Here is a 12,572-nt window from a genome sequence, read left to right as displayed (position 1 = left end):
GGTGTTCACTCACTCTTCGACGAGAGCGAGAGAGAGGACGACTCAAGAGGGGCGCGAGGAGGAACCACCGCCAATCGAGAAGGCGATGGACTGTCGCAAATCATCCCAACCCCCTCCTCCCCAAGCTCTGTAGTCCTCTACATATTAACCCTTTCCCTTTCCGAGACGTTTGCAAGTCGCAGGGTGGGGTGTCCTGTTCACCGCTGAATCTCGAAACGCGCAAGAGTTTCAGCGTTAATTTTATTTAGAGAGGCGTAGTAGCGCCGCTGGTTTTAGACATCGTTACTCACCACAGGGCTCCCACAGAGAACCGTAGCAACACGACGGCACTCTACGATATCTGCCGCCAAACTGTGTCACACGTCCTCCCGCATGGCCTTGTGGGAGCCCTCGGTATGACTTCTCACCTGAAGACGTACCTGTAAAGTTATTGTTTTTTTCTTTTCCGATTCCGTTCCGATGATATACGTCATCAGAACGGAATAGTAGGTCATCAGAATTGGAAGTAAAACTGATGTAGTACATGCACGTCATCGGAATGGGAAAGGATTAAGGTGTTATTGGCCAATTAATGATTGTTTACCGGTGGTGCAGTGGTTATCACAATGCCCTCTGAACCTGCTGACCGGAGTTCGATTTCCAACCATGGCTTAAAGTGGTGGGGAACGGTATCTGAACTTCTAGCGAGCGCCCTGCCATTCATCAAACCCGCATTGCCCCACACGCAATGGGGAGGCTCTTATCCAGCAGTGGATCGACAAAGAGCCATACGGCGTTTGTGTTATCGGTTCTGTATTAATTCCCAGCTAAGTACGTTTTTGTTACCGCGATCGGTCTGCTAACGCGAGTTCATTTAAGGATCACGACGGCGCGTTCATTATCGCAGCCCCTGCCACATTTGGCCGCACGACAAATTGCCGTGGTTACAACGACACGTGGCAGCATTGAGCACGCCTGTTAGTGGGGGGTAATAATGGTCGCCCACCCACCCTCTCCCCCCTTCTGCATCACCCCAGTTCACCAAAACCCTAACGCGCTGCGGAGAGTAGCGCTCGTCACCCGGCACAGTGTAGCCACGCTAAGTGGAAAACAAGCTCCCCGGTGTACGACGACGGATTTTGGGATGCTGCGTCGGCATTGGTTGCTCGAGGATAATTAGCAACTTGACACGTGTTGCCGATGACACTGCCTTGTAAAAAACGAACAACGTATCACGGCCGATGCGACGCACGTCAACTCGCAAACCCCATCATGCCGCGGCACTTCAGTTGACGGTTGCTGCCCGGAGCGGATTACGACCGGTGCCGGGCCCCTCTTCCCCCTGTCATGGTCGCCATGGCAACCACGGATCGGATAAATCGCCCACGACGCCAGATCGGCAGCGCGAGCCGCAAGCCTTTGCTACTGATGTGCTGCCATAGGAGGTCACATGACTGGAGCGACAGTCATTTTGCCGACTCTGCGTAATGGTTGATTACGACCAATGGTTGGATCTTGCAGTACCCTGCACGTGTCGTGATGTGTACAGCAAGATCCGACCATGTCCGTCCAGTGTTCGCCCGGCTGCATTGGCTTTTGGTTGCCGAACGAACACACTATGAGCTCGCACTCATTACACACTAAGCGCTTGCCACAAATGAACCACAATGCCTTGTTGATCTCGTCAAGCAGCATAAATCATCACGCGAACTTTGGTCATCCTCGCAGCAGCGGCTTTTGGCTGGCCATCGAACAACGACAGTCAACGCATCGCGTGGCGCTTTCAGATGCGCTTCTGCGGCCTCCTGGAACGCCCTTCCTTCCGATATTAGAACGCCACTGGAGCTATGTACTTTTATAATCAAAACTGAAAACTCATTTCTTATGAACTGCTTTTTGTGTTTAGTTTGTTGTCCTTCCCCTGCACCTCCGATTAGTATGGTTGGCTATGTACGGTGTGAAAGAAGTTAAGCAGTGTCGGGCAATGGTCCTTCTAGATAGAAAGGTAAGAGAGAATGAGAGTTATTGAGAAGGAAGGATAGCTTCAGCCTGATCGATGCCCCCGTGAAAAACAGTGTCAGTTTCTTTCACTTCACTTTGCGTTCACATTTCCTGTAACTGAACGTGATGGTGGGACGGCCGGCGGAAACTACTCACTGTTTAAGCAGATCCCCCTGTTTGCCCAATGACTTTCCTTCAATGCTTCCTCCTAACAATGAAGAAGTGCCACTGACCGAAACGTTACCCGTTGCACATTTGTTCCCTTGCTAGGGCCGCAGTGTTTTTGACGAGCGTCTCTTATAGACTCTGATGGGTTTGTTTTGGTGCAGTCGTCGTTGACCGGGCAGTTTTGTGACTCAGTGATGAGGCCTTCCTTGGGGGCACCACGGTGTCGAGATGTTAACTACCTCGCCTAGTATACAGGAGGTCCTGGGTTCGATCCCGACCCTGACGCCTTTATATTTGGAGTTTGCATGTCTCTCTCTATGTGGTCACGTGGATTTTTCTCTGGGTCCTCCGGTTTTTCCCTCCACATTTAGAATCAACGTGCATTTAGATTATTTGGCTGCCATAAATTTCCACGTGATACGCCACTTTGTTGAGCTATCAGTTGTGGGCAACTCACTTCAAAAAAAATAAGTGAATAGTTCAGTGGGCCTTACCTGGTAAAATAAAACAAATTTTCTTTAGTTTGTTTTCTTTCTTTTATCCTCCACCTTTTTCTTTTTTTGTTTTGCTTGCCCAGGGCTCCTCATCAGAAGAGGACCCACTGCGCCCTCTCACCCCCGAGGAACTGCGGCAGAGGATTGTGTGGTACAACGAGCAGGTGGACAACGGCCTCAACATCACCCTGGTGGGCGACGTCGGCACACGCGGAGGCATGAGGCCACGACGAACAGTCCCTCCCGATGCCAGGGGTCGGCAACTCTTTGGCTGCCCCCTTGCGGCTCTGGAGCCACACGTGACTCTTTGGATGCCCCTTTGCGGGCAGCCATTTCTTTTAAAACACTGAATTAACTTCATTTGCTTCTTTACACTCTATAATGTAGTTTATTCAATCACCTAATTTGTTTAAATGTGTTTGTCATCCGCTGTACAGCTGCTATTTTTGTGTACAAGCGTGTGATGCGACTCTCAAAATATTTTGCTCGAAGACAGACAAAGAATAACGGCTCTTCTTCTTCGAAAGGTTGCCTACCACTACCCGATGCTAACGTGTAACCCTGTAAGAAAATAGCGTTTAAAAAAACTAATCTGTAAATGCAAGACAGGAAAGAAAAACAAGATAGCATACGAAGTAGGTGGCTAAAAAAAATAGAGAGAGACGATGAAATGGAGGCGTGGAGTCATCGAATCTCAGATTATGAATTGTTACTGGGGCGGCGAGGACAGGGGGAGGGGGCAGATGATCCATTATTCCCCCCCCCCCCCCCATTCAGAACGGTCGTGCTCAGTGCTGCCACGTGTCGCGGTAATCACGGCGATTTGTTCTGCAGCAAAATCTGGCAAAGATTGCGATGATTAGCAGCACTTCGTGCACCGTAAGTGAACCCTCGTTTGACGACTAGTCATGGGAATGGAAAAGTACTTGGCAGAGAAGTCCATTCCGTTCTTCGTATGGCAATGCAGTCTGTTCAAGAGCTGAATCACAACGTCCAAGTCTGCAGCTGGCCACGATGAAAGGGTTTCAGGAAACAGAGAGAGAGAGAGTTCGTGTCGTTTTGCTGTTCCTTCTCTTCTGCTGAAGGAGCGCAGACTACAATGTGGCTTGTCTTTAATGTATCTATGTATCTCTGTGTCTTTATGTATCTCTGTGTTTCTATGTATCGTTATATATCTCTGGGGGTTTACAATATGGTCCATAGTTTGGGTTACATGGCAACAATCGCACTGCTGTGGCTTGTTTAAAATGTTACGTTTACGAGGATGTGAAGGATGGAAGACGGTAGCCTCCTCGCCATGGCTTATCTGTAACGAGTTTTCACGTCATCTTGAATACCGTCGTCAAATAGGCCAAACAGACTTGATTAATTTTAATCCAGATATTAATCATTGGGAGTTAATCCCATTCCGATGACGTGCATGTACGTCATCAGTTTTTCTTCCAATTCCATTCCAATGGTGTACGTGTACATTATCGGAACAAAAGACGTACCAAGGCTCCCACAAGGCCATGCGGGAGGGCGTGTGGCACAGTTTTACGCCAGCTATCATAGAGTGCGGTCACTACAATTCTCTGCGGTGAGTGTGGTGTCTTTAAAAACAGCGGCGCTACGCCTCTAAAATAAAATTACCGCTGAACTGCTTGTGCGTTCCGAGATTCAGTGGTGGACGGGACACCCCACCCTGCTGAAATTTGTAGACGTCTCGGAATGGGAAAGGGTTAATATGGCACCAATAACAATATTGCATGGCTCTTTTGTCAATCCACTGCTGGATGAGGGCCTCCCCACACTGCGCAGGTTATTTGAGTATGGTCAGTGTTAGGTGGTGGAGAGGGGGTGAGGCCTAGGACCAGGACCGGTAATAGGCTATAAGGGCCTGAAGGCTAATAGGAGAGATGGGCCTAAGTATGCATTAATATTGGCAAAACAATGATAAAGTTATCAAACACATTTAATTATGTAAAAAATGACAAATGTATTCGACTCAAGGTAAATTCATCAAATATAAATCACTTGCTACACTAAAAAAAAATCCTCTATCTTTAGCTGTGGCAAAGTCATAAATGCTGTCATCTTAATTCAAAGGCGAAAAATATTATAATGGCCATGCTACTCTCGCTCAGCTGTTACGTCAAAGTAGAACGGAAGGCTTACAAAATACGAGGGCCTAAGCCTTCTGAGCCTATAGGTTAATCTGGTCCCGCCTAGGACCAGTTGTGGGTTGGTGAATGTGGGGAGTGTGGATATACAGGGTGCTTCCAGGCATGTGTTTACAATGATGGGCGAACAAGTTACAGTGTATTATTATCCGTGCTTTTTCCATTAAAAACTATAGTCTCATATAAGTGTTAACAATTTTTTGAAGCACCCCTGTACATATTTGGGAGCATCGAATCACAGCAGAGCAGTGGACTTTGCTGTACTGCCCTCTGCTGCCCTACTTCGAAGACAACACGGTCGGCATTCAGATGAGAAGCCGGCCTGTCTAGCTACTTGTGTAATCTGTCAACCGTGCAACATATCGTAAACAGCCGCCCAGTCAGATGAATCAACGACGATCCGAAACTAATCCACGCAGCTACTCCTGAAGCAGTCGAATGGATATCAAATCACGACATTAATACTGGTAGGAACGAAGTGAACCAGCCTACAATAGATTATATCGTTCGTCCGTCCGTCCGTCCGTGTAGCAACATCGCCCCCTACTGCAAACACTTGGCAGGACCCTACAAAAACCTTTAGACTCAGTGATGCTTTCCTGGCTAAACAAGTGTAACATTCCCTTATAATTCCCTGAGATAGCTTTTTAATTAAAAAAACTTTAGACTCAGTGACGCTTTCCTGGCTAAACTAGTGTAACATTTTCTTAGGTTTCTTTCGGTAAAGTCACGTAGAAAGTAAAATAAAATAAAAACAAAAATCACGACGTTTCGGAGGCAACACAAGTCTCCGTCATCAGGTAGGACCGTCACAGCCAGATTAGCTGTATCAAGTGAGGCAATGATTCAAGATGTAATCCCTTAAAAGCGAGTTGAGGGGGGTGGGAGAGGGAGGGGGGGAGCTCATCAGACTATGGTAGCCAATGAAAGGAACGTATCGGGAGGGAGGGGGGGCGAGGCCAAAAGGGTGGGCGATGGACGTGGAAGCGCTTGTGCGCAAGCGGCCAATTACTGCACACGCCAACACAATGGAACGATTGTGCGCAAGCGGCCAGCCACTGCACCCGCCAACACAATGGGCAGAGAGGAGGAGGGGAGGTCTAATACACATGATAGACAAAAGAACGAAAATGATGATGGGTACAAACTTAGGGGGAGCTCATCAGACTATGGTAGCCAATGAATGGAACGTATCGGGAGGGAGGGGGGGGGCGGGGGGGGGGGCGAGGCCAAAAGGGTGGGCGACGGACGTGGAAGCGCTTGTGCGCAAGCGGCCAATTACTGCACACGCCAACACAATGGAGAAAGAGGGGGAGGGGGGGTCTGATACACATGATAGACAAAAGAACGAAAATGCCCATGTTTATACCAATGCTGGCTGAACAATGAAGAGAGTACTGTTAAAATAACTGGGGATGTTAACACTCGGTAAAGTACAGTAAAATAGTGCCTGTCAGATAAGATGGTCCAAAAAATTTGTGATTAAGTCTTTTTTGCGTGGTTGATAACATCTTTCCAATGATTACTAAGTTTGTACCCATCATCACGGTTGAAATTATGTCTGTGTTTGTATATTTGTATGGCTTCGTGTACAAACCTTTGATGGTAGCCGGGAGGTTTGCAGAGAACCTTGGTCTCGGAAAAGACAATTTCATGAGAGCCCACCGAGTTGTAGCAATGATCGGCCACGGCAGAAGAATCAGTTCTGCCGTGTTTCAGATCTGACTTGTGCTCGCGGACACGATCAGAAACATGACGTTTCGTTTCTCCAATGTAGCAATCACCACAAATGCAACTCAATTTGTAGACTCCAGGATACTGTAAGTCAGGAACGACATCCTTCACAGATGGAATCAGATCACGGATTTTATGCACTGTACTGAACTGATTCTTCTGCCGTGGCCGATCATTGCTACAACTCGGTGGGCTCTCATGAAATTGTCTTTTCCGAGACCAAGGTTCTCTGCAAACCTCTCGGCTACCATCAAAGGTTTGTACACGAAGCCATACAAATATACAAACACAGACATAATTTCAACCGTGATGATGGGTACAAACTTAGTAATCATTGGAAAGATGTTATCAACCACGCAAAAAAGACTTAATCACAAATTTTTTGGACCATCTTATCTGACAGGCACTATTTTACTGTACTTTACTGAGTGTTAACATCCCCAGTTATTTTAACAGTACTCTCTTCATTGTTCAGCCAGCATTGGTATAAACATGGGCATTTTCGTTCTTTTGTCTATCATGTGTATCAGACCCCCCCTCCCCCTCTTTCTCCATTGTGTTGGCGTGTGCAGTAATTGGCCGCTTGCGCACAAGCGCTTCCACGTCCGTCGCCCACCCTTTTGGCCTCGCCCCCCCCCCCACCCCCCCCCTCCCTCCCGATACGTTCCATTCATTGGCTACCATAGTCTGATGAGCTCCCCCTAAGTTTGTACCCATCATCATTTTCGTTCTTTTGTCTATCATGTGTATTAGACCTCCCCTCCTCCTCTCTGCCCATTGTGTTGGCGGGTGCAGTGGCTGGCCGCTTGCGCACAATCGCTCCATTGTGTTGGCGTGTGCAGTAATTGGCCGCTTGCGCACAAGCGCTTCCACGTCCATCGCCCACCCTTTTGGCCTCGCCCCCCCTCCCTCCCGATACGTTCCTTTCATTGGCTACCATAGTCTGATGAGCTCCCCCCCTCCCTCTCCCTCCCCCCTCAACTCGCTTTTAAGGGATTACATCTTGAATCATTGCCTCACTTGATACAGCTAATCTGGCTGTGACGGTCCCACCTGATGACGGAGACTTGTGTTGCCTCCGAAACGTCGTGATTTTTGTTTTTATTTTATTTTACTTTCTACGTGACTTTACCGAAAAAAAACCTAAGAAGATGATTCCTTGCAGTCACGAAAGCTTCAAATCTAGAATTAGTGTAACATTCCCTTATAATTCCCTGAGATAGCTTTTAATTAAAACATTTAAATAAAAAATTAACTCACAGCGGCCTCAAGCCTACAGCTAGGCCTAAAGCCTAGAACTAGGCCTCAAACTCTCCCTTGGTATCGTACCCCCGCGTGTGTGAAAAGGAGTTAATGTTTAACAATGTTACATTCCCTGATGTTTTTAAATAGAAACATTTAAATTTAAAGCTTTTACATTAATAATTAAAACATTTAAATTAAAAATTAACTCACAGCGGCCTAAAGCCTACAGCTAGGCCTAAAGCCTAGAACTAGGCCTCAAACTCTCCCTTCGTATCGTCCGATTAGGTGTAGCAACATTGCCCCCTACTGCAAACACTTGGCAGGACCCTACAAAAACCTTTAGACTCAGTGAGGCTTTCCTGGCTAAACAAGTGTAATAATACATTATGTTTATATTCTTTGGTTATTCGTTCCTTCCAGCCCACCCTGCAGGGTCCTGTTTTGTAATCTGTTGCAATCTCCAAAAAATGCCATATGAAAGAAGAATAAGTAATCTATACCATTGGAACCTCCTTTGCCAGTAGCAAATATGATAATTGTTTTTTTTACCCTTTTATCCAGTAACAAAACTGACACCATGTGAGACTAGGCTCTAAGAAAAGCTGTCTCGGGTGTGGACCAATCAATTTCAAGGACAGTGCGTACATTATCAGAATTGTGTTTTTTTTTGCATTCCGACTGCAGGTATTGTGGTCAATGCAAACATGACTCCTTGTAAAAAAAGGTGTCAGTTTTGTTGCCAGATAAAGGGTAAAAAAAACAATTATCATATTTTACTACTGGAAAAGGAGGTTCCAATGGTGTAAATGCTTACCGCGAGCTCTCATACTCTGATGGTGCATTGTCCTTGAGTTGTGCGCCTTTTGGCGTCATCTGGTCCAACACCATGTGAGACTAGGCTCTAAGAAAAGCTGCCTCGGGTGTGGACCAATCAATTTCAAGGACAGTGCATACATTATCAGAGTTGTGTTTTTTGTTTGCATTGACCGCAGGTATTGTGGTCAATGCAAACATGACTCCTTGTAAAAAAAGGTGTCAGTTTTGTTGCCAGATAAAAGGGTAAAAAAGCAATTATAATAAGTAATCTGTTACTCTATCTTTAAAAAAATAAGTGTTTATATTTCAGTAGGAGCCGGATACAGAGCTCGAACCGCGACATAGGGGAGGTGGGGGCGTGGGTACAGAAACTCCGTGGACGCAAGTCCCATACTGTGCTCCAGAACTTCGAGAAGGGGAGGAGATTTGGTTCACTGCCCCACCGAATAGTGGAACTCTCCACCTCTCTCAAAGCCTCACTACCTCTTCTCCATCGCCTGTTCCCTTCTTCTATCCCTCCCTTCGCCCCTCCACTCCTTCTCGTCCCCCTCCCCCACCCTTTCGGGACCACCCGTTTACCCCTCTATTGCTGTCACACTATGTATTTTATATATGCACGTTGGACTTCTTTTGCACCGTACGTATCCAACCGTGCTAATCGGAGGTGCCGGTTCTCAACCCGTGCATGCCCCTGCCATCAAAATAATTTGATTGTTGTTTTAACCGTGTTAAGCTCCTTGAGTGAAGGCGCTCTTTAAAATATAACATCAGATTATCGATTAAACAAAGCTCTCGCACCTCTGTTCCCACGGTGTGTCACTGGACGGGAGGTGGTGAGCGGGCCGTGCCGATGCCATCGGCATCATCAGGTGCATCACGCTGGTGGGCGTTGCTTGGCGGGGGGGGGGTGGGAGTTTCCCATCTTCGGGAGGCAGGAAAGGGACCCGACTAATCTTTCTGTAATAAAGGGACATTTGTAAATGTGTTTGTTCGAAATGTTAAGCATACTTCCTGACATGTGTAGGGGTGTTAGAGAGAGAGCCCGTTATGCATGGCAGCCTATGGTAAACAAACACAGTGGGCGGGGCTACGTGAGTGCACGGGCAGGTGCCCTCTACGACGTCCGCGCCAGGCACCCTGGGGGGCCGATTCGGACGTTACGATCCCCTGGGGCCCCACCCCTCAGGGAGGGGGGAGTATAAAAGGGGAATGTATCGGGGGGCTCGGGAGTGATGTGTTAGCTAAGAAGAGAAGACAGAAGACGTCTTAGATAGAGCCCTGGTCTCCCCCTGGTACGCCGTCCTTATCAGGACCGCGCAGGCTCGAGCCAGTGGCGTGGTACCAGAGCCAGAGCCAGTGCTGGTCTGGACTCTGGGTACCGGGCCCGACTGACCAGTGTCGGGCCAAGATAGCCTCCCCTAGCCCATTAGTGGAGGACTCAGAGGCAGGCTAGGGTTAGCTAAGAGGTGTGTCCTCAGATAGACGGGTGAGGGGGCCGATACCCCCTCAAATGTGTATGTCACAACGTTGGTGTTAAATAAACAAGTGTGCCTCCAACTCCGGTGTGAACGAGTCATAAGCGTTACTACATCTGGCGTCAGAAGTGAAACAAAGTACGAACATGGATACACGCCGGACGACTCGAGTCGGAGTACCAGGGGCGGAGGACACCGCTGCAGTTGGAGAGCCCGAGACGGCTGAAGATGCCATCGAGCAGCCGGGGCTGGGTGCATCCACGCCACAGCAGCTGGAGGAAGGGGAGCCGTCGACGGAGGGGCTGAGGCAGGCGCACGCGAAGCTGGCCGAGCTGCTGTACGCCGCAGCCGCCATGCTCGACAACATCACGCGGCTGGGGGCTGCGGGACCGCCACGGGGCGACAGCAGCCAACGACCACAGCGCCTGCCCGCCATTTCAACGGAGCAACATTTTGAAACTCCCGCCATCGCCGCAGCTGCTGTTGAGGGCGTGACCGCTCTAAGCATCGCGTCCAACGGCGGGAGTACAGTACCTGCCGCGTCACCACCAACGGGCGGAACGTCACCACGGCTGCGACCGGCGATGCCATCGCTGCTTCGGGCCGACGCTGAGTCGAGTGAGGGTGACGAGGGAGCGCGATCGTCCTCTGCAGCCGCTGCCTTACATCAGCGACTGCCTCCGCTCAAGGAATTTGTGGGCGAGGATGGCGACTGGGGCGGCTTCCAGCGGCGCTTCCTCGCTCACCAGGAGATGGCACAGTGGACAGACGCCGAGGCTCTTCGAGCACTGCCAGCACTCCTCGACAGCGACGCCCTCGCCACACTAACATCGGCGCCGAAGGAGAGGCGTTCCACGCTGCGGAAGGCGATGCAGGTGCTGTCTGCTGTGTATGGCCCACCATCGGACTGTCGACAACTCTTTTACGATCGCCAGCGGGGGACGAAGGAGTCGCCCCTGGCGTACCGCACAAGCCTCCTGGCGCTGGCAAAGGAGGCCTTTCCACGAATGGACGACGAGGGTATCGACGCCATGGTGACAGAAAAGATACTTTTGCTGGCGGACGACTTAGACATCGTCATTGTCGCACAGGACGATGCAGAGATGTGCTCCCTCCAAGCGGCCCGTCTCCTCCACGCAAACCTGTCCTCTCAACGACGGAAGGCCAGCAAGGCGGCGAGCGGGCGTGCCGTCGCTGCGGCCACCCTCCCGGCGGAAGAGGTTTGCGCCATCGACCATCGACGGCAGCACGGAGCGGGAGTGCGGGAGGACCGGGCCGGTTCAAGCCGTCTACAACATCCATCGTCGCCACCAGCGCTTCCACGCTGTTACAACTGCGGCATCCGGGGCCACGACGCCTCGGGGTGCCGCTCTCCTCGGCAGCGCGGGACGACACCTCAACGGGACGCCGGCCCTCGTCACAAGCTCCACCATCATAATCCGGCGAGTCGCGGCACCCCTCATGTTTGGCCCACGCACACGCCCGTCACACACTCAAACACCGCAGCGAAGGGGGGGCCAATATCGCGTACCATGGCACCAACACGCACCGCTCTGGGTACTCACATTGAACCCAGCCAGTGGTCCGTGTTGGCCCATCGGGTTGTAGCCGCGTCGTCGGGGTCGTCGGCCGTTGTGGGTCACATCGATGGGGTCGAGGTGCGCATCCTGGTCGATACAGGAGCATCGGCGACCATTATTTCGGAGTTGATTTATAAAATTCTCCCTGCCCAGAGCCGTCCTTTGATGCCTGTTAATGTGCCATTCTTTGCTGCTAATGGGGGTTCACTTGGCATCATCGGACAAATTCGAGCCCAGATTTGTGTCGGGGATATTAAATTATCTGGGCCGATTTTTGTTTCCTCCTCGCTGGCGGTTCCGTGCCTGCTGGGGACGGACTTCCTGGCCAAAATGCCGATTAGGATATTAATCGATCAGGGATGCATTGAGCTCCCATCGGGCCGACGCATGGCGTTTCTGCCATCCCCCGCTACGAGCCGGACGGCGTTCGCGACGGTGCCGGCGTTCGTAGATAGAACGGTGCGCGTTCCTCCGGGGGCGCAAATGTTGATTCCTTTGAAACTTCGGCGGCCCTTCGCTAAGGGCATTGGGGCTCAAGGGGTTCTGCTGGGACCGTCTAGGGCCGGGGTCAGTGGACCTAATTTACTCCCGGCCCAGACCATAGTGAGAGGGGAAGGAGAACCCTTCATCGCGGTCCTCAATGTGGGCTCGCAGACGGTGGTGGTCCCACAGGGGACCGTGCTTGCTCACGCAACGCCGGTGCCCTGTGAGGAACCCGTCGCGAGTCATGTCGGCGCTGTCCCTGCACCGCGACCACATTCGGACAGCGATGAAGGGTGGCTCGAGGCGCTTTGCGCGGGATCGACGGACCTGTCAAATTTAGAGCGCCAACGTCTTAAGACACTACTGAGGGAATTTTCCGACGTTTTCAGTCGGGATAAATACGATTTGGGCTGCACTCATCTGCTGCGTCACCAT

At 50.4% G+C, this 12,572-nt stretch overlaps 1 protein-coding gene across 2 annotated transcripts in view; it reads left to right on the top strand.

Moving 5' to 3' along the window:
• The window catches only part of LOC144731832 (ras association domain-containing protein 1-like), a 47,173-nt gene that overhangs the window by 23,083 nt on the left and 11,518 nt on the right, over window positions 1-12,572 (top strand). For both annotated transcript variants that reach the window (XM_078613107.1, XM_078613108.1), the window contains exon 5: window positions 2,726-2,833. In XM_078613107.1, coding sequence (XP_078469233.1) covers window positions 2,726-2,833 — 108 coding nt within the window. The remainder of the gene's footprint in view (window positions 1-2,725; window positions 2,834-12,572) is intronic.

Source organism: Lampetra planeri, chromosome 40 (genome assembly GCF_965212315.1).
Source record: "Lampetra planeri chromosome 40, kcLamPlan1.2.h2, whole genome shotgun sequence".
Classification (NCBI taxonomy): Eukaryota; Metazoa; Chordata; class Hyperoartia; order Petromyzontiformes; family Petromyzontidae; genus Lampetra; species Lampetra planeri.
The sequence above is the reverse complement of the archived record's forward strand: the minus strand, read 5'-3'. Positions and strand labels throughout refer to the sequence as shown.